The sequence below is a fragment of the Indicator indicator genome, chromosome 11 (genome assembly GCF_027791375.1).
Source record: "Indicator indicator isolate 239-I01 chromosome 11, UM_Iind_1.1, whole genome shotgun sequence".
Lineage (NCBI taxonomy): Eukaryota > Metazoa > Chordata > Aves > Piciformes > Indicatoridae > Indicator > Indicator indicator.
The window spans coordinates 33289790-33315204 of record NC_072020.1 but is presented as its reverse complement, the minus strand read 5'-3'; the positions used below and the strand labels follow the sequence as shown (position 1 = coordinate 33315204).

The window sequence follows — 25415 nt, the reverse complement described above, 5'->3', positions numbered from 1 at the left end:
ACATCCATGTTACTTAATGTGGGTTAACTGTAAGCCATACAGTAATAGAATCATAGAATTGTTAAGGTTGGAAGGGACCTCAAGGATCATCCAGTTCCAACCCCCCCGCCATGGACAGGGACACCTCACACTACAGCAGGTTGCTCACAGCCACATCCAGCCTGGCTGCAAAAACCTCCAGGGATGAGGCTTCCACCACCTCCCTGGGCAACCTGTTCCAGTGTCAGGAAACAGAAGAGCCTTTTTAATTCACATCCATGTTACCTAATGTGGGTTACCAAAGTATGAATTAATGTATGGAATTCAAAGCATGGACTTCCAAGTATGAATCGCTGTAAATTCATGACTCATGGCAGTGCTTGCAAAATTTAGCAGAGGGACATTGTACTGGAGAACCACAGTAGGCAGTGCAAAGTTCTTGAACATAAGCAGTCTCCTTTTCAGATATGCTGAGCTTCTGCAACTCCTATGGGCATTCATGGGGCTCACATTAAAGCTATGTGGTGGTCTCTGTCCAACTCATGTACTCTGTGTACTTCCTGTGTACACAGTGTATTTCCTGTGAGGACACATACGCTTCCATCTCAAATGGTGTTCACAGCAAACTTTACACCTGATGTGACGGTTTTAAGACTGTCTTTTTTAATTTTTCTTCACAAAGTTCAAGCAGAGAAAGTGAAAGGATGCAAATAAATCACTACTGGGTGTAAGAAAGCACAATAATGATTATTCTAAACACTTCCATTGGAGAGAGAAATGTTTAAGAATCTCTACTCAAAACAAGGTTGGGGAGTTGGGCAGTTCTCAGCTTGCTGGGCTTCTGTCTGCTGCTTCTGCTTGTTCTCTGGCTGAAGATAACACACTGACCTTGACAAGCTAAGTCTAACAGCCTCTCTGCTTCTTGACTCTCTGCCTTCTGCCAGGGGGGTCTGGGGGGAGTCCTTCTGGCTGGGGGGAAAGCCTCTTGGGGGAAGCAAAGGGAGCTTGGTTGTGTTTTTCTGTTGATTGTACATATTTGTAAATGTTGTGACTAGTGTCTATGTGTATAGATTCATTGCATCTCATCATAGATTGTAGATTTGCTTTTAAATACAGCTTCATTTGCTTCCAGACTGAGCTAGCCTGGTCATTGTCAGTGTGGGAGGAGGATTTCTGCTCTCACACTGTCCCACCTAACTCTCAGCAAACTGTTGCACACTTTTTGGTGGGTTTAGTGGACAACAAGAGACAAACAGCTTTACACTGCCAATACAATACGCCACTGAAGTGTCTGAGCCTCAGGCCAACTAACCTGGGTAGTGCTGACCCAGGTGAAGTGAGTGCTGCTGGCAGTCCTTTATGCATTTCCTTTGCCAAAGCTTAATGCACTTTTTAAGCAAAAGCTTCTTCTTTCTTCTGATTTCTCTTATTCCCTTTTCTCTCTTTTCCTTTCCCTTACTCCTTTTTCTCTCTTTTCCTTTCACTTTTTCCCTTTCCTTTTTGTTTCTCCACCATCTCACTAAATTGGGATAGAAAGCTGACAAGCAGTGAAAATGACAGGGCTAAGAAAGAAAGAACCTTTGGCAGCACTGCCAGTGAGATAGGAACACCCAAGGGAGAGCAATAACAATTTCCACCCAGGTGACAGTGATGATAAGTGGGTTAGCCTGTCTAGCTGTGCCTCATGCACTGGGTTGATCTGCCCAGGGAGGTGGTGGAGTCACCATCCCTGGAGGTGTGTAAGCAAAGCTTGGATGTGGCACTTGGTGGCATGGTTTAGCTGATGTGGTGGTGTTAGGTCACAGGCTGGACTTGATGATCTCAGAGGTCTGTTCCAGCCTCAGTAATTCTGTGATTCTGTGATTCTGTGCCTTGAAGAACTCCAGAAAAGTCAGGCACGTTCAGGAAGGATGACTGCAGTGTGATGCAGGGAGATGAGAGAGCTGCAAGCATGAGCAGAGGAATGGAACTCATCTCTTACGGAAGGAGGCTAATAGACACACTGTGCAGCAAAGGAAGATCAGGAGGCAGGAGGATGGTTCTTCATTAATACATCAGGAATGGAAAACAGCACACTGGTCACTTAAGCTACAGGATGACAGCTGCTTTAAAACAGGAAGGTATAAAATTCCTCTGAGTCAGTTCAGGTCAGAAACCAGGACAAGGTTTCCAAAGAGCAAAGCAAGTGAAGCTCTGTGGAGCCCCTCAGCAGTTACTTTGGTTACAGCTGCCAGCCAAGTGTTCAATCTAACCAGGCACATCTGTGGGGAAGCAATGCTGTGGCTGCTCCCTGTCTCAGGTTGCTCCCCTCACCCTCTGCCTGCACGACCATGGACTCCCTGCACCACCTGCTCTCCTCATCACAGGAGACTGTAGTCAGGCACAGCCAGCCATGGTGAAGAGGATCAGGAGTAGTGCTGAAGCATTTGGGTGGGGAACATCAATTAGAGGGACAAAATCCCCACTGACTGTGGAAGCTGGGTGTGGGAACAATGGTAAGGAGCTAGAGGTAGAGGATGACACCAAAAGGGAAAGGCTGGTGTGATGAAGATGTAGCAGGCTTGATTTTGATGTTCTAACCAAGGCTTAGCCACGAGTTATTAAGCAGACATGGTTTGATGTTAGACTGAATTATTCAGATATCAGAGAAATGCAGGCCAACCAATTCCAGACTTTGAACATGTGAAGGAGGCAACACATAGAAAAACCTTGTGGTGTAGGCTCATCAGTTTTAAAATTTATTTTCTTAGAAGAATTTGCAAATGAGAGTTTTCCTGGGGCTTAAAAACCTTTGGCAGGGTTAGGGTGGCAATGGCCAGCTGAGAACAGTAATCATTTTAATCCAGATTAGCATTGCCAGCTCTCTAAATAGAAAAATAATTAATTAGGTTTTGCACTTCAAACAGTAAAAATAAAACACCTCCTTCCTCTGGCTTAGGGCTGTGTGGGAATTTACACTCCCTGGGCTCCACTTGAATACTTAAGAAACAGTTGACTTCTGCTCCAAATAAGACAGGTTTTGGTGACTTTCCCAAGAGGGCAGTGTCTACATGTGGAGTTGCTCTGGAATGACTGACTACCCATGCAGGCAAGCACTGGCAGCTAGCACTGGAAGGCAGCAATGTGCCCTTGGGGCCAATAAGGCCAATGGGGTCCTGGGGTGCATGCAGAGGAGTGTGCCCAGCAGATCCAGGGAGGTTCTGCTCCCCCTCTACTCTGCCCTGCTGAGACCTCACCTGGAATATTGCATCCAGTTCTGCGCTCCCCAGTTCAGGAGGGACAGGAATCTGCTGGAGAGAGTCCAAGGGAGGGCTGTGAGGATGCTGAAGGGACTGGAGCACTGCCTGGGGAGGAGAGGCTGAGAGCCCTGGGGCTGTTTAGTCTGGAGAGGAGAAGACTGAGAGGGGATTTAATAAATGTTTATCAATATCTGAGGGCTGGGGGTCAAGAGGGAGGGGACAGGCTCTGCTCAGTTGCACCCTGGGATAGGACAAGGGGCAATGGATAGAAACTCCAGCACAGGAGGTTCCACCTCAGCATGAAGAGGAACTTCTTCACTGTGAGGGTCCCAGAGCACTGGAACAGGCTGCCCAGAGAGGTTGTGGAGTCTTCTTCTCTGGAGACTTTTCAAACCCATCTGGATGTGTTCCTGTGTGACCTGTGCTGGATTCTACGGTCCTGCTCTGTTCTTTGGATGTCCCTTCCAACTTTTGACATCCTGTGAGCCTGTGAATTGTTTTCAGCCTTGAGGCACAGAGCTCATGAGCACTTACAGGCTCAGTTTCATGCAGATGAACTATCTATCAGATTTTGTACTGCTGCTCATGAACATGTCAAAATATTTACAGGACCGGGGTCCTGCTTTGCAGAAAGAAATCTGTGCAGTGCCCCAGAGTACCACCTGTTGTGGTTAAGCTTTTCCCAGAGCCTAAAAGCCCACTGAAACAGATGTAGGTTGCCTCCCCTCTCCCTTTTCCCCAGTATGGAAATCTAATCAGGCAGGAGAAGAGAGAGGTAACACTGTGAAAGAACAGTCTTGAGCCGATCTGGAAGTAAAAAGGTACGTTTGACAAAATGCAAAAGGCATTTGAGGAAAAGGAAGGTTACAAAGGTATAAGGGAAAGGGATGAGTGAAAATATATACAAAACCAGACACAGCTGGCAGAGGATTCTCTGGATGTAAGGTGCATTCTCTTTAGAGCAATTCCCTTAGGTGTCTGGAACAGCATAGAACAGGCCTGACCATCTGGTTAACAGCAGCAGAAGACCAGAGAGGCAAGGGCAGGAGGAGAGAGCGAGGCAGGCAATGGCTCCCCTTCAATAGGGTCATGGACAGGAACTGGGAGTGGAATAGCCTTTGATCGGGGGAGCCCCCCCGGGGAAGGGGCCAGGTCTCCCTGCACACCTGGGATGGGTTTCTTTGTCCACCTGAGGCTAGCTTTTTCTCAGCCCACCTCTCCAGGGCTGGTCTTAACCTAGCACACCACCTTAAAGGAAAAATATGAGACCAGGGGTTGATTGCTAGTCTAGCCCATCACATCTCCACCTCACTGAATGTTAGTCTAGCCCATCACATCTCCACCTCACTGAATGTTAGTCTAGCCCATCACATCTCCACCTCACTGAATGTTAGTCTAGCCCATCACATCTCCACCTCACTGAATGTTAGTCTAGCCCATCACATCTCCACCTCACTGAATGCAGGTCTAGCCCATCACATCTCCACCTCACTGAATGTTAGTCTAGCCCATCACATCTCCACCTCACTGAATGTTAGTCTAGCCCATCACATCTCCACCTCACTGAATGTTAGTCTAGCCCATCACATCTCCACCTCACTGAATGTTAGTCTAGCCCATCACATCTCCACCTCACTGAATGTTAGTCTAGCCCATCACATCTCCACCTCACTGAATGTTAGTCTAGCCCATCACATCTCCACCTCACTGAATGTTAGTCTAGCCCATCACATCTCCACCTCACTGAATGTTAGTCTAGCCCATCACATCTCCACCTCACTGAATGTTAGTCTAGCCCATCACATCTCCACCTCACTGAATGTTAGTCTAGCCCATCACATCTCCACCTCACTGAATGTTAGTCTAGCCCATCACATCTCCACCTCACTGAATGTTAGTCTAGCCCATCACATCTCCACCTCACTGAATGTTAGTCTAGCCCATCACATCTCCACCTCACTGAATGTTAGTCTAGCCCATCACATCTCCACCTCACTGAATGTTAGTCTAGCCCATCACATCTCCACCTCACTGAATGCAGGTCTAGCCCATCACATCTCCACCTCACTGAATGTTAGTCTAGCCCATCACATCTCCACCTCCCTGAATGTTAGTCTAGTCCATCACATCTCCACCTCACTGAATGCAGGTCTAGCCCATCACATCTCCACCTCACTGAATGTTAGTCTAGCCCATCACATCTCCACCTCACTGAATGTTAGTCTAGCCCATCACATCTCCACCTCACTGAATGCAGGTCTAGCCCATCACATCTCCACCTCACTGAATGCAGGTCTAGCCCATCACATCTCCACCTCACTGAATGTTAGTCTAGCCCATCACATCTCCACCTCACTGAATGTTAGTCTAGCCCATCACATCTCCACCTCACTGAATGCAGGTCTAGCCCATCACATCTCCACCTCACTGAATGTTAGTCTAGCCCATCACATCTCCACCTCACTGAATGTTAGTCTAGCCCATCACATCTCCACCTCACTGAATGTTAGTCTAGCCCATCACATCTCCACCTCACTGAATGTTAGTCTAGCCCATCACATCTCCACCTCCCTGAATGTTAGTCTAGCCCATCACATCTCCACCTCACTGAATGTTAGTCTAGCCCATCACATCTCCACCTCACTGAATGTTAGTCTAGCCCATCACATCTCCACCTCACTGAATGTTAGTCTAGCCCATCACATCTCCACCTCACTGAATGTTAGTCTAGCCCATCACATCTCCACCTCACTGAATGCAGGTCTAGCCCATCACATCTCCACCTCACTGAATGTTAGTCTAGCCCATCACATCTCCACCTCACTGAATGTTAGTCTAGCCCATCACATCTCCACCTCACTGAATGCAGGTCTAGCCCATCACATCTCCACCTCCCTGAATGTTAGTCTAGCCCATCACATCTCCACCTCCCTGAATGTTAGTCTAGCCCATCACATCTCCACCTCACTGAATGCAGGTCTAGCCCATCACATCTCCACCTCACTGAATGCAGGTCTAGCCCATCACATCTCCACCTCACTGAATGTTAGTCTAGCCCATCACATCTCCACCTCACTGAATGCAGGTCTAGCCCATCACATCTCCACCTCACTGAATGCAGGTCTAGCCCATCACATCTCCACCTCACTGAATGTTAGTCTAGCCCATCACATCTCCACCTCACTGAATGCAGGTCTAGCCCATCACATCTCCACCTCACTGAATGTTAGTCTAGCCCATCACATCTCCACCTCACTGAATGTTAGTCTAGCCCATCACATCTCCACCTCACTGAATGTTAGTCTAGCCCATCACATCTCCACCTCACTGAATGTTAGTCTAGCCCATCACATCTCCACCTCACTGAATGCAGGTCTAGCCCATCACATCTCCACCTCACTGAATGTTAGTCTAGCCCATCACATCTCCACCTCACTGAATGCAGGTCTAGCCCATCACATCTCCACCTCACTGAATGTTAGTCTAGCCCATCACATCTCCACTTCACTGAATGTTAGTCTAGCCCATCACATCTCCCACCTCCCTGAATTCAGGTCTACCCCATCACATCTCCCACCTCACTGACAGCATTCCTGCTGGCTCTTTCACACTTGTTCACTGATACACAAACCTGACATCACCCCTTCCCCCCCATGAAAACAAAAGTCAGCCAGCTGTTACAAAATTCACTGATTTCATTACCACAGGTTTCTGGCTGAGACTGCCAAGCAAAACAGAGACAATAATCATCAAGAGTGAAAGGGCTGGGACAGCTCAGAGTAAAGGATTGTATTGGTGGTTTAAAAAGGACAAACTGGCTCCTGCATGGAGTGATAGGGAACAAAGGGTGGTGGTGTGTAACTGGGAAGGAAAGAGACTCTCTCCAGGGCTTTTGTGGATTACTGTGTGAGTGACAGGAGTGGCAGGAGCAAAGACCTCTTTTCATTTGCTCAGCCTGCTGGAGAAGAATAGCAGCGCCTGCCAAGGAAGCTGCAGCTGTGCTCCCGCTCCATTTAATCACTGAGTGTGACTGAGGGTTAATTAGCTGCCATTCTCACTGCTATTTGTTGTCCTAATGAAGATTTGCATAAATGTAAGGGTAGGGGGTAACTGATACTTGATTTTTCCCTTCGGAGAGGCCAGGGTGGAAAACTCACCCATCCCAAGTGTTTATGTTTGTGGGAGAGTCAGTGCTGGCTTTCCATTTGACCTGGTCTGCTTCTGGCTGATAAAAGGGGAACAACAGTTTCAAAGTTGCTTATCAAATTGAGAGCCCTGTTAGGATTCTGCCTGTAGAAAGGGGCAGACGAGTTAGATGAAGACAGGACTGAGGGATTAGAAAATTGCTGCCAGTTGACAGACAGAAAAATACATCTATGCATGTTTCTCTGTCTCTAGATAGACATTTATATGTATGATGTATTTCAGTGCTAGGTATCTCAGTGATACATATCAAGATGTATCTATTTATCTATTCATCATGTTCAATCTGGATGGCGAGGAAACAACAATTTGTTACAGAGGAAAGGTATAAAAAATAATTGGATAGGCAGTCCAGCCAAAAAAGCTGTAGCATATTGAACAACATGCTGAAAAGTAGGAACTTGGAAGTTTTTTGCAAGTTTTCTGTGTACATCACTAACATTCAAAGCTCACTTTTTAACATTAAAAGTATCTAAAAATGAAAAAGGCAATCTCAAAGGTAGAAGTGACTCAGCAGTTCACAGCTACCTGCCATCACAGGGTTGGAAGGGACCTCAAGGATCATCCAGTTCCAACCCCCCCTGCCATGGGCAGGGACACCTCACACTACAGCAGGTTGCTCACAGCCACATCCAGACTGGCTGCAAAAATCTCCAGGCATGAGGCTTCCACCACCTCCCTGAACAACCTGTGCCAGTGGGGCACAGTCATGGGGAAGAATTTCTTCCTAACATCCAATCTGAATCTCCCCATTTCTAGTTTTGCTCCATTCCTCCCAGTCCTATCACTCCCTGGCACCCTCAAAAGTCCCTCCCCAGCTTTCTTGGAGCCCCTTTCAGATACTGGAAGGCTACAAGAAGGTCTCCTCAGAGCCTTCTCTTCTCCAGACTGAACAGCCTCAACTCTCAGTCTGTCTCCAGAGCAGAGCAGCTCCAGCCCTCTGCTCATTCTCATGGCCCTTCTCTGGACACCTTCCAGCACCTCCAGATCCTTCTTGTAATACAGGCTCCAGAACTGGACACAGAGCTCCAGGTGGGGTCTCACCAGAGTGGAGCAGAGGGGGAGAATCAGGAGAGGGGAATTCACAATGCAAATTAAGAAATTGCTTTTGTTCCTCGAAAAATCATAGGACAATTTTAACAGGAAGCAGTAAGAAAATTATAACAATAAAAAACCCCAACCATTTGAAAATGAAATGTCATAAAATTCTTTTATTTACTATGGCAATGGCAATGCTTACAGCTACTAGCTGAAAGAAACTGAAAAGAATAAACTTCTGGTTTTAGTGTAACTTGTTGCACAGGATAATATTGCACAAGTAACTTCTTTCAGTGTTCCTCTTACACACTTGGTCAGCTAAAACAGCTGCTTGACAATATCTGTAGAAGTCTGAGGGGAAAAAACCTGAGTGGGCAGAGCAGTAAATTTCTAAATTTCAAACTGCTGCTGGAATGTGGCCAGCTTTCAGGTTTGCCAGATCACTACAAAATGAGGTGACCAGGCTGCATAGCTGGGCAGACTCTGAGTCTAAGTGCAGGGTCCTACACTTTGGCCACACCAACCCCATGCAGTGTTACAGGCTGGGGACAGAGTGGCTGGAGAGCAGCCAGGCAGAGAGGGACCTGGGGGGACTGGTGGAGAAGGAGAGGACATAGTCTCAAGCTGCACCAGGGGAGGTTTGGGCTGGATGTGAGGAAGAAATTCTTCCAGAAAGAGAGATTGGCCATTGGAATGGGCTGCCCAGGGAGGTGGTGGAGTCACCATCCCTGGAAGTGTTTAAGAAGAGTCTGCATGAGACACTCAGTGCCATGGTTTAGTTGATTAGATGGTGTTGGGTGATAGGTTGGGCTTGATGATCTCAAGGGTCTTTTCCAACCTGGTTAATGCTGTGGTTCTGTGACCTGGAATGAGCATGTGTTGAAGTGCAGTTTCTCAGCCCCAATACTACTTTGCAGTGTTTCTAGCTCGTTACCTGCTCTCTAAGACACATGAGCAAATATTAATTTGCTTTTCTTTACACTTCTGTCACCAATCTGCCTCACTTCCTACAGCAGAAGTCTATCTTTCAGAGACACAAGCAGAGAGCATCCAACACATCTGAAATAGCCTGAAATGCTAACACAGGGCTCCTCCACCGCTCCAGCTCTTAGCTGGAAGGAACACTGTGAATTTTAAGGCCCTATCCATTAACAAACCTACACAAAAATAAACCAAATCAATTTCATTTTTGTCCACTTCTGCTCTATTTTGAGGGCTGAAACAATTCAGCTTTCATTTACAGCATTTGACCCAGCCCCTATTCCACAAGCATCTCACATTTTTGGCTTTTGCAAAGCAGTTTTTAGCCCTTGGCAGGGGGAGGGGGGAGGGGGGGAAGAAAGTGTTTAATGAGGAAACATGAAGGCTTAAAAATTAGATGGAAAGTCTTAAAAATTAGATGCCAAATAAAAGAAAAAAATAACTGAACAACAAAAAAACAACAACAGCAGCAACCCTCACAATCTATAAATAGATCACTTAATTTTTCTTCAATGATTCATGAAAAATTTCTATCAGCTGCAGTTTTCCAAGGCTCCAGTCAGAACCATTCATAAGTAAACAGGGTAAGAGAAAGTGGAAATTACAGAGCCAGTGGTCAATGGCAGAATAGAAATCTGAAAGAGCTGAGGGAAGAGGTTAAGTGCTGTGGTAGTTAAGAAGAATGACAGCTTGCTTTGAATACTCATAGTGGCTGTCCAGGATATTGAATAAACCTCATTTAAATTAATTTTCATTATTTGTAGAGTCTGTGTCAGACATCTATCACTGTCAGTACTATTAATATTCTTTTCAGGGACCATATCATCAGCACATTTCAATGAAAGCTTTCCTTTTCAATATTTATTAACTCATTAATATTTCTTGCTGCTAATATCCTGGTTGTAATATCCAGTAACTACTGCAAGGTATTTTCTACTGATTAAACCTTTTGAATTAGAAGGTTTTGATTCTCAAGTACTAAAAATGTTTTTGAGCTCCTGAAATTCTGCTTTCTTTCTAGACTATGTCTCAATTTAAATAAATGGCTTAAAAAATTACACTTGTGTAGCTTTTTTAAAGCAGGTATCAGTATGTCCCAAAGGGTCAAACCCCCAGACATGCCCTAGCCCAGACAATGGGTTAAGCACCTGTGAGTGTGCAAACCTGGACACCTCCTGGGGTGCAGATGGTGCAGGCAAACGTGTAGCAGATGTAATTAACCTTGTGACACAGCTGTGACCTGTGTGTGCCCCTGGCCATGTTTGGATATGCCCCATTCTATAGGTTCAGCTATCAGGTTTCTCTGTTACCAAAGGGCATTAATTGCCTTGGGACAGTATTTAATATTTTAACCAGCCAAGAAGGTAGGCAATTGGCCTTCTTCTCATCAGACAGCAACAAGAGCCACATGCTGCTGGAGTTGCAGCTGAAGATCCCTTCCTAACAGGCAAACCACACTTGGGCCTTGCACCTGGACCAAGGCAGAAAGGGGAAAAGCTGCAAGAGAACCGAATCCCAGAAGAGCCATGGAAAGGCTATGGTCTGGCAACAGAGCAAACGAGAGAGAGAGGCCCTTAGCCCTCCCTGAGCCAAGGGAAAGCTCCAGACTGTGAACTGGGCATGAGAGGAGAGAGGCTCCTTAGACCTCTCTTAGCCAAGGGAAAGCTCCAGACTGTGAACTGGGCATGAGAGGAGGGAGAGGTCTCCTAGCCCTCTCCAAGCCAAGACCCACTCATAGTCACAGCACCTGGGAAGATATCGGACAGAGAGGCAAGCTCTGAGTCCTCTACTAATCTGCTACAGAATCCCCTTGGTGGGAAACTGCAGGTCACAGGACCTTTATTTCCAATTTCAATGGCTGTGTTGGAAATTCTTAGATCTGTGCTTAAATCATTTAACTGTCTTCATATGTGGGATGTATCACTCCCAACCGAATACCAGCACCTGTGAATATACTCTGTGAATAAGTTCTGGTGGTGTCTGAAGATACCACTGCCAGAAACACTGAATAGTAAAAAATACAAAAATATATAATTTTATTGCACAGTATGGCCCCTCCTAGCTGATCAAACATGAGCTGTGAATGAATGTGATTGTGAAAGTCTTACCTGGGTTGCAGTCTGTGAGGAGGGAGCAGATGGAGAGGAGAACTTTAGAAATGGTTAATGCTGGACTCCAGTTGTCTTTTAAAATGTCCAGGCAGATGACACCTTGGCTGTTAATGTTACAGTGGTAGATTCTTGTCCGAAATGTTACCTGGAAAAGAGAGCAAATCTAAGTACACCAGCGTCTGAGCCAAGAACTGCACCACTGTTAAGCAATTGAAAGACTGTATGAACTAACATTTTGCTTTCCTGGTTGAAAGGTCTGATGGTTTTAAAGACTGCCTTTTTAATTTTTCTTCTCAGAGTTCAAGCAGAGAAAGTGAAAGGATGTAAATAAATCACTCTTGGGTGTAAGAAAGCACAATAATGATTATTCTAAACACTTCCATTGGAGAGAGAGAAATGTTTTAGAATCTCTACTCAAAACAAGGTTGGGGAGTTGGGCAGTTCTCAGCTTGCTGGGCTTCTGTCTGCTGCTTCTGCTTGTTCTCTGGCTGAAGATAACACACTGACCTTGACAAGCTAAGTCTAACAGCCTCTCTGCTTCTTGACTCTCTGCCTTCTGCCAGGGGGGTCTGGGGGGAGTCCTTCTGGCTGGGGGGAAGGCCCCTTGGTGGAAGCAAAGGGAGCTTGGTTGTGCTCTTCTGTTGATTGCACATATTTGTAAATGTTGTGACTAGTGTCTATGTGTATAGATTCATTGCATTTCATCATAGATTGTAGTTTTGCTTGTAAATACAGCTTCATTTGCTTCCAGACTGAGCTAGCCTGGTCATTGTCGGTGTGGGGGAATTTCAGCTCTCACACTGTTACAAAAGGACACTCTTCTGCTACTGTCAGTTAAAGACTGGGCAAAATAGGGACATTGAGGAGGAAATAGAACAAGCCAAGTCTGTCTCTTCCACCTGTGAACCGCAGTAGAACTGGTTTGGGCAAGGTGAAAATGGGACATGTTTCCCAAGCTTCCTCTTGCCTTGACCTCATCCATCTCACTAGTTTAAGATGGGGCCAAAAAAAAATCACAGAATCATCCAGGTTGGAAGAGACCTCCAAGATCATCAAGTCCATCCATGCACCCAATCCTATCTAATCAACCAGACCATGGCACTAAGTGCTTCATCCAGGCTGTTCTTAAGCACCTCCAGGGATGCTGACCCCACCTCCTCCCTGGGCAGCACATTCCAATGGGCAAAATGCTACTCTAGCCCCTGTTCTGGACAAGGTTTGTAACTCAGGCCCACAGCTACTTTGTAGTTTGAAGTGAGGCAGAAGAAGAGAGATTCTTCCACTGCCTTCATCTGTTCACTGTTTGACCCAATAGATTTAAGCTGGAAAAAAATGAGGAGGCATCACATCACTAACTCCTGGAAAATGTCAAGTCAAATATCTTTGAGAAAGGCTGCTCAGATAAAATGCTTTTATTCCTATATTTTAAGTTGAATCTGTAGAATTGTTTTTATGAACACTTTTTTTTTCCTGAGTTCATTTTGATTTTAAGGATCATTCTCTAACACTGAGAAATCCTGCCCTTTGGGATTAAATCAAGCAGCTTTGACAGAACAATGTAAAGAAATGTGGTATATTACTGGTATTACATTCACCGTGAAATACTTTTTCTCCTAACTACTTTTTCACATAAATCTAGGAAAGTACTTTTGGAGCCCACTGTCATGCACCAGTGAGTTCTTTAACATGAAAGCAAGTTTGTCAGTTTTAAAACACATTATGTCTAAGGCATTGCCAATTAATAAGATAATTTGATAGTTTTTCTATTCCATACCTTACATATTTGTAATGGTCTTTTATTTCTTCCCCCTTTCCCCAGTTGTGGTTTTGCTTATTGTGTTTCTGTCTAAGTGCTTCACTTCTGGAACTTACATATGAGAATTTAAAATGCTTCTGGCACAATGAGCTCAATCCATCCAAACACTATAGACAGATATCTACTTTCCCCCTCCCCCCACCCCCATTAGGAATCCAAACACATTAAGCATTTGGAGTGAAATAAGTCTTCTGCAAGATCAAGCAAAGAGTATTTGGTGATACAAATCAATATTCGTCTACAAAGTGAAGTGACTTAGAACAAGTAAGATTACAAATAAGAACATGAGCCAGCAGTGTGCCCAGGTGGCCAAGAAGGCCAATGGCAACCTGGCCTGCATCAGCAATAGTGTGGCCAGCAGGAGCAGGGAAGTCATCCTGCCCTGTGCTCAGCACTGGTTAGGCAACACCTTGAGTGCTGTGTCCAGTTCTGGGCTCCTCAATTGAAGAAGGAAATTGAGACACTTGAACATGTCCAGAGAAGGGCAACAAGGCTGGGGAGGGGTCTGGAGCACAGCCCTGTGAGGAGAGGCTGAGGGAGCTGAGGGTATTTAGCCTGGAGAAGAGGAGGCTCAGGGGAGACCTCATTGCTGTCTACAACTACCTGAGGGGAGGTTGTAGTCAGGTGGGGGTTGGTCTCTTCTCCCAGGCAACCAGCACCAGAACAAGAGGACACAGTCTCAAGCTGTGCCAGGGGAGGTTTAGGCTCGAAGTGAGGAGAAAGTTCTTCCCAGAAAGAGAACTTGGCCATTGGAATGTGCTGCCCAGGGAGGTGGTGGAGTCACCGTCCCTGGAGGTGTTAAAAAAAGGATTGGAGCCATGGTTTAGTTAGTCATGAGGTGCTGTGTGAGAGGTTGGACTTGATGATCTCTGAGGTCTTTTCCAACCTTGTTGATTCTATGATTCTATGAAATACACAGAAGTGGTAATCCATCACCAAAAATTATAGAATTGTTTAGGTGGATAAAGACCTTTAAGATCGTCTAGTCCAACCATACCCAACACTGTAAACCACCTTACACAAACTGCATATCAGAAGTGTCCATCTGGGGAGCTGGTGTGGAGGAGCACCTTCTGAATTTGAAGGCAGTGCTCATTAAGTCTCCAGACAGCGTAACTCCCACTATTCCTTTACTTGATGTAAAGTGAATCATGTAACCCCTCCAGCCATGGTGTCCCATGACTCAGGCAAACATGTTTCATGTTAAGCACTGTATGCTTACTGCTCAGGACACAGTTGGAATAAAGTTTTTGCTTAATTCTTTTTTTTCCTGAGCAGAAATGCTTTCCTGTGCTTCCATGATAAAAAATGTGAGGATTATTGTGGCCTTCCAGTATCTGAAGAGGGCTACAAGAAAGCTGGGAAGGGACTTTTGAGGGTGTCAGGGAGTGATAGGACTGGGGAGGAATGAAGCAAAGCTAGAAATAGGTAGATTCAGATTGGATGTTAGGAAGAAATTCTTCCCCATGAGGGTGGTGAGACACTGGAACAGGTTTCCCAGGGAGGTTGTGGAAGCCTCATCCCTGGAGGTTTTTTGCAGCCAGGCTGGATGTGGCTGTGAGCCACCTTTAGTGTGAGGTGTCCCTGGCCACAGCAGGGGGGTTGGAACTGGATGATCTTTGAGGTCCCTCCCAAGCCTGACAATTCTATGATTCTATGAAAATTCTGTTTACATTTTAATTCCAACCTGTAATGAGGAATATTTTTTTTTTATGAATGATAAGCATCCTCTATGGATGTACTCTCTTTGATCCTGCAGCTTTAAGATGGTATCATATTTTAATTGAATAAAAGTGCAGGTCAGAAGAATGAGAGGGACAGGAAATAAGGAGAAATGGAAGTACCTTCTGAAAGCTGTAAGAGTAATAGAAGCAAGCTTTTGAATAGCAATGATAAGGAATTCATATTCAATCAGTCTTGGAAGTAAACAATAACAAATTAATCTGTTTATCTTCTGCTGAATGTCAAACCCTTCTAAATATTGTCAAACAGAATTAAACAAACAAAAGGACCCTTTATATAGTCTCTAAGAAGAAAATTAAGTTATCTCTTTGAAAGGGAGAGGAAAAATGCTTAGAGAGAAAAGTAGTAAACGTAAAGTTGTGGCTGGCTGCTCACTGAGTTCACAGAATCACAGCAGAGATTGGAAGGGACCTCCAGAGATCATCAGGTCCACCCCCCACCCCCACCTCCAGAGCAGCATCACCCAGGGGAGTCTGCACAGGAATGCAGCCTGGTGGGGTTTGAATCTGGCCAGAGGAGACTCCAACAACTCCCTGGGCAGCCTGCTCCAGGGCTCTGTCACCCTCCCTGGAAAGAAGTTTCTCCTTCTGTTGTTAGTTTAAGGACTGAAAACTGATGGATTTCAGCTGAGGGATGGGAGTCAACTGGTTGTAGGCAAGATCACTCCTGGATCTCACTCTCCCTGTCTCACACCAAACGTTCCTATGTTAGATCTAGGCCCAAGCAGCCACTGAGGTGTTGGCATGCACGTGTGTGACTTGCAAGGGCTGGTTCCATAGCACATCATAGAATCATAGAATCAGTCAGGGTTGGAAGGGACCACAAGGATCATCCAGTTCCAACCCCCCTGCCATGGGCAGGGACACCTCACACTACATCAGGTTGGCCAGAGCCATCTCTTTGACTCCACAGCACTCTTCAAACATCTATCTGGAGGAAGAAATGGTGCTTCAGTTTTCCATATTGGCACGGGAGGAGTTACAGTGTGCACTGAGAAATTCTTTTCTTCAGCCTGCTTGGGTTCAAACCCTTACCTCCTATTCCTCATTCCTCCCACTGAAGCCTGGTGACTGTGCAGGGAGAGATGAAAGATTCCTGGGGTCAAGAGGAGGGTAAACAAAACCAACTCTCTTTTGCTCATCCAACAGTCAAAGCAGGGCTGAGATCCCAGCACTCTCATTCCTCCCTTTGTGGAAAGTTTCTTTCAAACTCCTTCATTTCTTGTAAGGGTTCAATCCTGCCTGCCTGCCTGAGATGAAACTTCCATTCTCCTCAAATATTCCCCAGGAGTTCTGTTTTAATAAAACTGCAGTAGCACTACCCTGAAGTGCCAAGAAGCTGTACTGCATACAGAAAAGGTTATATATATATATTAAAAATATAATGCCACTTATGATGATGTTCATGGAGCTCAGGAGGGAGTAAGTAGCTCCCATCTCAGTTTGTCAGCCTTTATGAGCAATAGATTTGTCTGCTAGAATAGAGAGAATAATAAAAACAAGACTGTGCCTACAGTTTTCATGTTAGAAAAATACTCCAGAACAACCTAAGGGAAAAATGTCTGTAGTGCAGAGTGCCAGAATGGTCATACAATAACCTAACAATTCTTACAGAGGGCACTTCAGCTGTGCACAGCACCCAGCCTCTGCTCCACGGAAAATTTGCAGCATGCACATGAACAATTGTTGAGATACTTAGAATCATAGAATTGTCAGGGCTCAAGGATCATCCAGTTCCAACCCCCTGCCATGGGCAGGGACACCTCACACTACAGCAGGTTGCTCACAGCCACATCCAGCCTGGCTGCAAAAACCTTCAGGCATGAGGCTCCCACCACCTCCCTGGGCAACCTCTGCCAGTGTCTCACCACCCTCATGGGGAAGAATTTCTTCCTAACATCCAATCTGAATCTCCCCATTTCTAGTTTTGCTCCATTCCTCCCAGTCCTATCACTCCCTGACACCCTCAAAAGTCCCTCCCCAGCTTTCTTGGAGCCCCCTGCAGATACTGGAAGGCCACCAGAAGGTCTCCTGGGAGCCTTCTCTTCTCCAGACTGAACAGCCCCAACTCTCTCAGTCTGTCTCCAGAGCAGAGCAGCTCCAGCCCTCTGCTCATCCTCATGGCCCTTCTCTAGACACCTTCCAGCACCTCCAGATCCTTCTTGTAATAGAGGCTCCAGAACTGGACACAGAGCTCCAGGTGTGGTCTGAGCAGAGTGGAGCAGAGGGGGAGAATCCCCTCCCTGGCCCTGCTGGCCACACTTCTCTTGCTGCAGCCCAGGCTCTGCTTGGCTCTCTGGGCTGTAAGTGCTCACTGCTGGCTCCTGTTGAGCTTCTCATCTCCCAGCACCCCCAAGGCCTTTTCCTCAGGGCTGCTCTCCAGCCAGTCCCTTCCCAGCCTATATCAGTGCCTGGGATTGCCCTGACCCAGCTGCAGGACCTTGCATTTGGTCTTTTTGAACCTCATGAATTTGGCTTGTGCCCAGCTCTGCAGCCTGTCCAGTTCCCTCTGGATGGATCCCTTCCCTCCAGCTGTCAGCTGCACCACACAGCTTGGTGCTGAGGGTGCCTCAATGCCACTGTCCATGTCACCAGTCAAGACATTAATCAAGCCTGGTCCCAGGACTGATCCCTGAAGGACTCCACTTGTCACTGGCCTTCACTTAGCCATGGAGCAATTGACAGTCACTCTTGGGGTTCAGTCTGAAGCCAGTTCTTTATCCACTGAATGCTCCATCCATCCATCCCAGACTGCACCAGCTTGGAGACCAGGATGTCGTGTGGGACAGTGTCAAAGGCTCTGCTCAGGTCCAGGTAAATGATGTCAGCTGCTTGGCCTTCATGTATTAATGTTGTGACCTTGTCATAGAAGGCCACCAGGTTTGTCAGGCAGGATTTGCTTAATGGATTATTACACAAAGTGCATGAGTGCCCCCATAACGCTCACTGTTAAAGAGCGTTATTTAAATATATACCAACAAATGAATTCCAGACAGTTCTTAAAAAAAAAATTGCTCAATCTAATTTTATTTGGTAGTTATATTTTAGTAGAAGGAAAATCCAGGTAATCTGCATGAGCAGGAAATAATGAATTGCTATTACTTTAACTTGACCTGCAGCAAATCCTGATATGCAAACTGCTCTGAGTTTCTCTGGCAAAACACAGCATGTGAGACATAGGAAGCCAAAACTGATCACAGGGTCAGCATATCATAGGATGTTAGGGATTGGAAGGGACCTCTGGAGGTCTTAGAGTCCAAACCCCCTGCCAGAGCAGGACCAGAGAATCCAGCCCAGGTCATACAGGAATGCATCCAGATGGGGCTGGAAAGTCTCCAGAGAAGGAGACTCCACAACCTCTCTGGGCAGCCTGTTCCAGTGCTCTGGGACCCTCACAGTGAAGAAGTTCCTCCTCACATTGAGGTGGAACCTCCTGTGCTGGAGTTTCTATCCATTGCCCTTTGTCCTATCCCAGGCTGTAACTGAGCAGAGCCTGTCCCCTCCCTCTTGACCCCCAGCCCTCAGATATTGATAAACATTTATTAAATCCCCTCTCAGTCTTCTCCTCTCCAGACTGAACAGCCCCAGGGCTCTCAGCCTCTCCTCCCCAGGCAGGGCTCCAGTCCCTTCAGCATCCTCACAGCCCTCCCTTGGACTCTCTGCACCAGATCCCTGTCCCTCCTGAACTGGGGAGCCCAGAACTGGATGCAATATTCCAGGTGAGGTCTCAGCAGGGCAGAGTAGAGAGGGAGGAGAACCTCCCTGGATCTGCTGGACACACTCCTCTCAATGCACCCCAGGACCCCTTTGGCCTTCTTGGCCACCAGGGCACATTGCTGTCCCATGCAGAACTTGTTGTCCACCAGCACTCCCAGGTCCTTCTCCACAGGGCTGCTCTCCAGCAGATCCCCTCTATATAAAGTTAACCTTTTATATTCCTAATAATGCAGCACTATGCAATGTAAGTAATTATTCATTATATTAATGACAATTATGAAGCTGAGTAACTACTGACACAGCTTCTCTGAACAGACTGTTGCAGGGAAAGGAATTGAATTAGCACAGTAGTACTGAACATCTGGGCTATAGAAATGTACTCATTTTGCACATGGATTGAATAGCAGAAAAAGTGAAAAAGGGACCTTGATAATCGTTGATGTACCTGAGAGAGCAAATAAAAATTATTCTGAACGGTACAAGGGTTTCTGAATATAAAGGAAGAGTAGGAGAGAAGAAGGGAAATGGATTTACTGTTCAGATGAGGGATGCTCAGAATACAAACAATACTGTAAGGTACAGAGCAGCAGAAGCTTTGTCTGATAAAGGCAATAGGAGTCTTTTGAAATTATTTTCATTAATCAGCATAACCTTTGTTTCAATCAGTAACTCCATATGGAAAATCAGCAATGAAGCCCTTTTATAGTGTGCTGGTTTGAGGCCAGCCAGAACATCTCTTGCCCCCGAAAGGGACAAAAGAATGACACACGCAAACGGATTGGAGAGTGATGGAAAGTTTAAATGGAAAAGCAAATTGGAGAAGCTACAGAAAACTACAAACTACAAAGCATAGTGGAAAAGAACATCCTGAAGCATACAGAACCCCCTCACAGAATTCCCAAAAGCTTCCCAATCCTCCTTTCCTCCCACCTGAGGGTCTACCCAATCCCTCAGGGCTCTTCCTTCCCCGCCTCCCGCTGCTAGGCAAGTCTCAGGCTGGCCAGGTCTGAGACTGCCCCCCCCCCTCCATTCTCCTCCTGGCACTAGGCCTAGTCAGGCCTAAGAGGCCTGAGATACCTGCCCCCCCCCCCCCCCCCCGGCATTACCCGATAAGAGAGGACATCTCCCATGGGAGCAGAGAGGGAAGAAAGAGGAAGAGGATGACTCTGCAGATGGCTTTATAGGGTGCAGGATTTATGGGTAGAAATACGCCGTTTCCTGTGTCCACCCCTATTGGGTGGGCACCTGGGACACCAGAGGTGTATCTCATGTAGCAGTGGCAGGGGGCACCCAGCCTAAACTGCCACATATAGACAGTGAAATGGTGAAGATTTAGTGGCCATTAAAGTTTTATAAAAGAAATCCTCTCTTTGGTAGCTCACAGCCTGCAGGCTGTGCTGTCCTAGGTGCACACCTCTCTGAGCTTGCCAGAGTGGTCCTTCATGTTTGCATTAATGCAATCCAACTCTTTTCATCTCAATGTGAGTAATCCTAGCACACAGAAACACTGATTCTACAGGAAAAAAGACAAAGTCCTGTATGACCATGTGACAGGCAGTAGCTGGCATTTTACTTTCTTCCTATTTCTGCTCTGCTTCTGTAAGAAAAGAGCACCTGGGTACCATCAGGAGATCAAGGCAGAGGCAGGTGTGGCAGCCATGGGGCTCCGGGCACAGGGCTGCCAGCTGGTGGGATGTGCTGACAGTATCCAGCAGGAACTGGAACAGCTTGCTCAGGGAAGTAGCTGAATCATCATCCCTGAGGCATCTGAAAGATGTGTAAATGTGGTGCTCAGGGAGATGGTTTGGCAGTGAATTTGGCAGTGTTAGGGTAACGGACTTCTCCAGACTAAAGGATTCTGGTTCTGATTACAAGAAGGATGGGGAGAGACTGTTTGCAAGCACCTGCAGTGACATGACAAGGGGCAATGGCTTCAAACTAGAGCAGATTGAGATTGGATATCAGGAACAAGTTCATCACTATGAGGGTGGTGGAACACTGGCACAGGTTGCCCAGGGAGGTGGTTGAGGCTCCTTCCCTGGAGATATTGAAGGAGAGGCTGAAGGAGGCCCTGGGCAGTCTGATATAGTTGGGAATGTCCCTGCTGAGTGTGAGGAGGTCAGACTGGATGAGTTTTGGAGGTCCCTTCCAGCCTGGACCATTCTGTGAATCTGTGATTCTATGATTCTATTTAGGTGGCCCCTATAGGAGAGAGCTCCAGGCAGACTGACTTCAGACCCATAGTTTTCTGTCCTAATCAGTTCATCTGTTCTTATTCCATAGTAATAATGTACATAAAATTATTTCTCTCACATCTGTATATATGTATCTGTGCAGGTGTAGAAGAGGACAAGAAAGAACACTGCTATATGCTGCATTTTTAGATCACATGTGCATTTTATACAGCATTAAAAAATGTGTGATAGTTTCTGAAACATCCAATAAAAATCAGAAAACCTGTTTTGACAATACATTTGACAGCAGCATTCAAACCACCCCTGTAAGGCAGAAACTACTCCCCATGAGATGTCCTTCTGAGAGAAGAAATGATCAACCACCTACGTTTTAGAGAGGGAAAACAAGAAGGTAGTACAGAATCACAGAATCACAGAAACATTCAGGTTGGAAAAGAGCCCCAAGATCACCAAGTCCAACCCAGAACCCTACTCTACAAGGCTCACCCCTAAACCAGAGCCCCAAGCACCACAGCCAAACCACCTTGAAACACATCCAGGCTTGGGGACTCCACCACCTCCCTGGGCAGCACATTCCAATCCCTGACCACTCTTGCCAGGAAAAAATGTTGCCTAATGTCCAGTCTAAGCCTACCCAGTCACAGCTTGAGGCCATTCCCTCTTGTTCTATCACTAATTCCCTGGGAGAAGAGACCAGCAGCAGCCTCTCCACAACCTCCTTTCAGGGAGTTGTAGGCAGCAATGAGGTCTCTCCTCAGCCTCCTCTTTTTCACACTAACCAGCCCCAGCTCCTTCAGTTGCTCTTCATCAGATTTCTTCTCCAGGCCCTTCACAGCTTCCTTGCCCTCCTCTGCCCTGGCTCCAGCACCTCCACATCTCTCTTGCATTCAGCTGCCCAAAACTGGACACAACACTCCAGCTGTGGCCTCCCCAGAGCTGAGTCCCAGGGGACAATCCCCTCCCTGCTCCTGCTGGACACAGCATTGCTGATCCCAGCCAGGATGCCTTTGGCTTTCTTGGCCACCTGGGCACACTGCTGGCTCCTCTTCAGATGCTTAATGTTAGTTTGATATGGACATTTTCATCAGTACCAGATAGATCAGTACAAACTACTGACATAAATTAGTATATTAAAAGCAGAGTGAAAAAGCAGGTTGATCACTAGAAGCAATGGCAATTCAGTTTGGCAGTTACTGGAAGAATTACCAAATGACTGAATTCAAAGGAAAAAGAGATTTACATGATGGTTTTCCTAGAAAAAAATGACTTTTGCATTGATTCACAATAAAATGTAGTTATTGATTCTTTCCTCAACCTGACCTATGTCTGCCTGCATCTCTGTTGTCCACATGATGTCTTTCTGATTCTGCCATTTTGAGAGACAAGAAGTTTCTCAAGGAGCTGGTCCAAGCCCTCTACCACTGCATGTTAGTCTATAGGTTCAGTGTTTGCTGAAGCTGTGTGTGGTGGGTTGAAATTACCCCCAAAATAAAATTGCCAGACCAGCTCAGATGGAAGCAAATGAAGCTCTACTTACAAGCAAAACTACAATTTAAAAATATGGAATGCAATGAATATGTACTAAATATCCAACATTTACAGATATTTACAAACAACACAAGCACCCCCTGGACAAAACCAGGAGGTTACCAACAGCTTCCCCCGCCCTCCTCCCTTCCCCCACCCTACACAAGGTAAAATAGAAAGAGAGAAGAGCAGAGAGTGGTTTGTTAGTACTTAACCACAACAAAGAAAGAGAGCCAAGGTCAGCAAGCAGCCAGCCAGTAGCAAAAAGAGCAAGAGTTAGTTTCCACAACTAACCTTTTGTTAGTTATCAGACCAGTGGGGTTATTTAGACCTTATCATTAGTATCCTCTTCCATCCAATGGTAGTTTATTTACATTCTCTCACTTTCTATTCAAGATCTGTGGAAAACTTTCCTAGGCACAGCCTAAAACTGCCACCATATGGGACCTGTGGAAGCAGCCAAGTTTCAGTGCAGGTGGTGCAGGGATGGGAACTGTGCGCTGCAGTTTGCCTGCCTGGGAAGAGCTGCTTGGAGGAGAGCAGGACTTGGGCTGATCTCTGACAATGGTCTGCTGGTGGCAGGTTGTCCATTTCTCCATCTCAAAGACTCCCATGCATCTGATTTCAGCCTGCAGCCACCCTAAGTCTTGGCTTGCTGGGAAAGCCTGCCAACTCCTTTTATTGTCACAGATGAAGGATCCATGGGCTGCTCTCAGTGAGAAGATGCAAATAGCCTGGCTGGGTGAAGAACAAGGGAGTGGGGAGGCACAGCAAAGGGGCTAGGGGAGCAGCAGTGTGGGAATGCTCAACGGGAGTGACCACCAGATGATCAGGAGGAGGAGGATGGGGAGGGCAGGAGGCAGCTGAGAAAAGCTGTGAGCGGCACAGCGTGGCACTGGCAGCTAATGTGATGTGACAGAGACTATGAGGGGAGTATGATGAGGCAAGGAATGTGAGGGATAAAAGTGACAGGAGCCCCTTGCATCTGAAGGGTGGCCATACAATGGCAACATCTGGGCAGGGGCAAGGTAAACTGAAGTCCTGCATGCACTAGGGTCACAGATATTCTAAAGAGCAATGATGAAATAGGCTGTACTTAAGGTTATTCTGAGTTTGCAAGCTTCAAATGTATGTTGTGTTAATGGTGAGCTATGCAAGTTGAAGTGTGGGCCTGCCTTGTAAGGTCCATTTTAACAATTTAGGCTAGAAATATCAAGAAATGTTTCTTTTTTCTCATCTGCTCTTGTTTTTCTATCACACTACAGATAAAAGTGTCCCTGAAAGCCAAACACTATACAAAGTAAGTTTGAGAAAGTAGAGTAGAAGCCAAGAACAGAAAGAACTGCCCCTTGTTCATGAGGCTGAACTAAGGAGATAGAAATTTTGTACCACAGGAGAAGGATTCCACAGGAGAATGGTATTTAGTGCATTATAGGACAGTTACCAAAACCAAACTAAATCAAACAAACAAAAAACCACCCAAACCCCACCACCAAACCAGAAGAGATGCTTGGTAGTGCCATTACCACCAGACTCTATAGACCCTGTGCATTACAAAGGAAAAAGCCTCTCCTTGTAGTCAGGCATGTGATTTTAAACAGCTAAGCTTTCAAGTACTGAGAAAAAAAATTCAGTCAGCCGACAGACGTCGAAGATTTACAAGGAGGAAAAGGAGTTTTCTCTGATTTCCGTTTTGCTTTAGAGGTGATTTAGCATACTGCAGCTTTCCGGTCCTGTGAACCTTTCAGTCAGCTGAGATTAAGGCCCCTATCAAGATTAATTGTAGAGTTGGGATTAAGAGATTTTATAAATCACACAAAGTGGAAGCTAAAGCAAGCAGAGTAGTAGGATAATGATAGATACATCCATACATCCATGTATCAGCCACAGCTAAATTGAATTGACACAGTAATAGACTGAATGCAGTCAAACAGGAGAGGAGAAGGTATTAATAAAGAATATTCTTGAAGAAAATGCAGACACTGCTGCAGTGACAATTCCTGGGGGCAGAGTTCTTTTCAGAGCATTCATTGCTCTGTAAACACCTGCGTGAAAGAACCTGCTCTGGCTTCTCCAGGGGGCAAGGCTGCCTGCTCCCCAGGGACAGGATGCAGGAGGAGGAAATTGCTGTTCTTCCTTCAGTGACTACAGTGTACAGAAAGATGTAGAGTTAGTTTGTCATGAAGGGTAAAACTTCCAAGAATCTCAGATCAAAAATTTGCACAAGAAAGTCACTGATTCCTTAGGTGCACTGAGGACAGAAACTGAGCTGAAATTTTTTTCTGTCAGATCTGGCTGTGAAATCCCTATTCATATGCACACACACACTTATATACATATCTCTATATATCTATATATCTGTATCTATCTATCTATCTATACCTATATATATCTATATAGCACAGAAATATTCAGGTTGGAAAAGAACCTCAGCATCACCAAGTCCAACCCAAAGCCCTACTCTACAAGGCTCACCCCTAAACCAGAGCCCCAAGCACCACAGCCAAACCACCTTGAAACACATCCAGGCTTGGGGACTCCACCACCTCCCTGGGCAGCACATTCCAATCCCTCACCACTCTTGCCAGGAAAAAATGTTGCCTAATGTCCAATCCAAACCTACCCAGTCACAGCTTAAGGCCATTCCCTCTTGTTCTGTCACTAATTCCCTGGGAGAAGAGACCAGCAGCAGCCTCTCCACAACCTCCTTTCAGGGAGTTGTAGGCAGCAATGAGGTCTCTCCTCAGCCTCCTCTGTTTCACACTACCCAGCCCCAGCTCCTTCAGTTGCTCTTCATCAGATTTCTTCTCCAGGCCCTTCACAGCTTCCTTGCCCTCCTCTGCCCTGGCTCCAGCACCTCCCCATCT

General features: G+C 46.1%; 1 protein-coding gene across 1 annotated transcript in view; it reads right to left on the bottom strand.

The window, feature by feature from the left end:
* The window catches only part of LOC128969874 (ubiquitin-conjugating enzyme E2 E1-like), a 74998-nt gene that overhangs the window by 25207 nt on the left and 24376 nt on the right, over positions 1-25415 (bottom strand). Inside the window, exon 4 of the mRNA XM_054384844.1 lies at positions 11549-11696. Within this exon, the coding sequence (XP_054240819.1) occupies positions 11549-11696 (148 nt within the window). The remainder of the gene's footprint in view (positions 1-11548; positions 11697-25415) is intronic.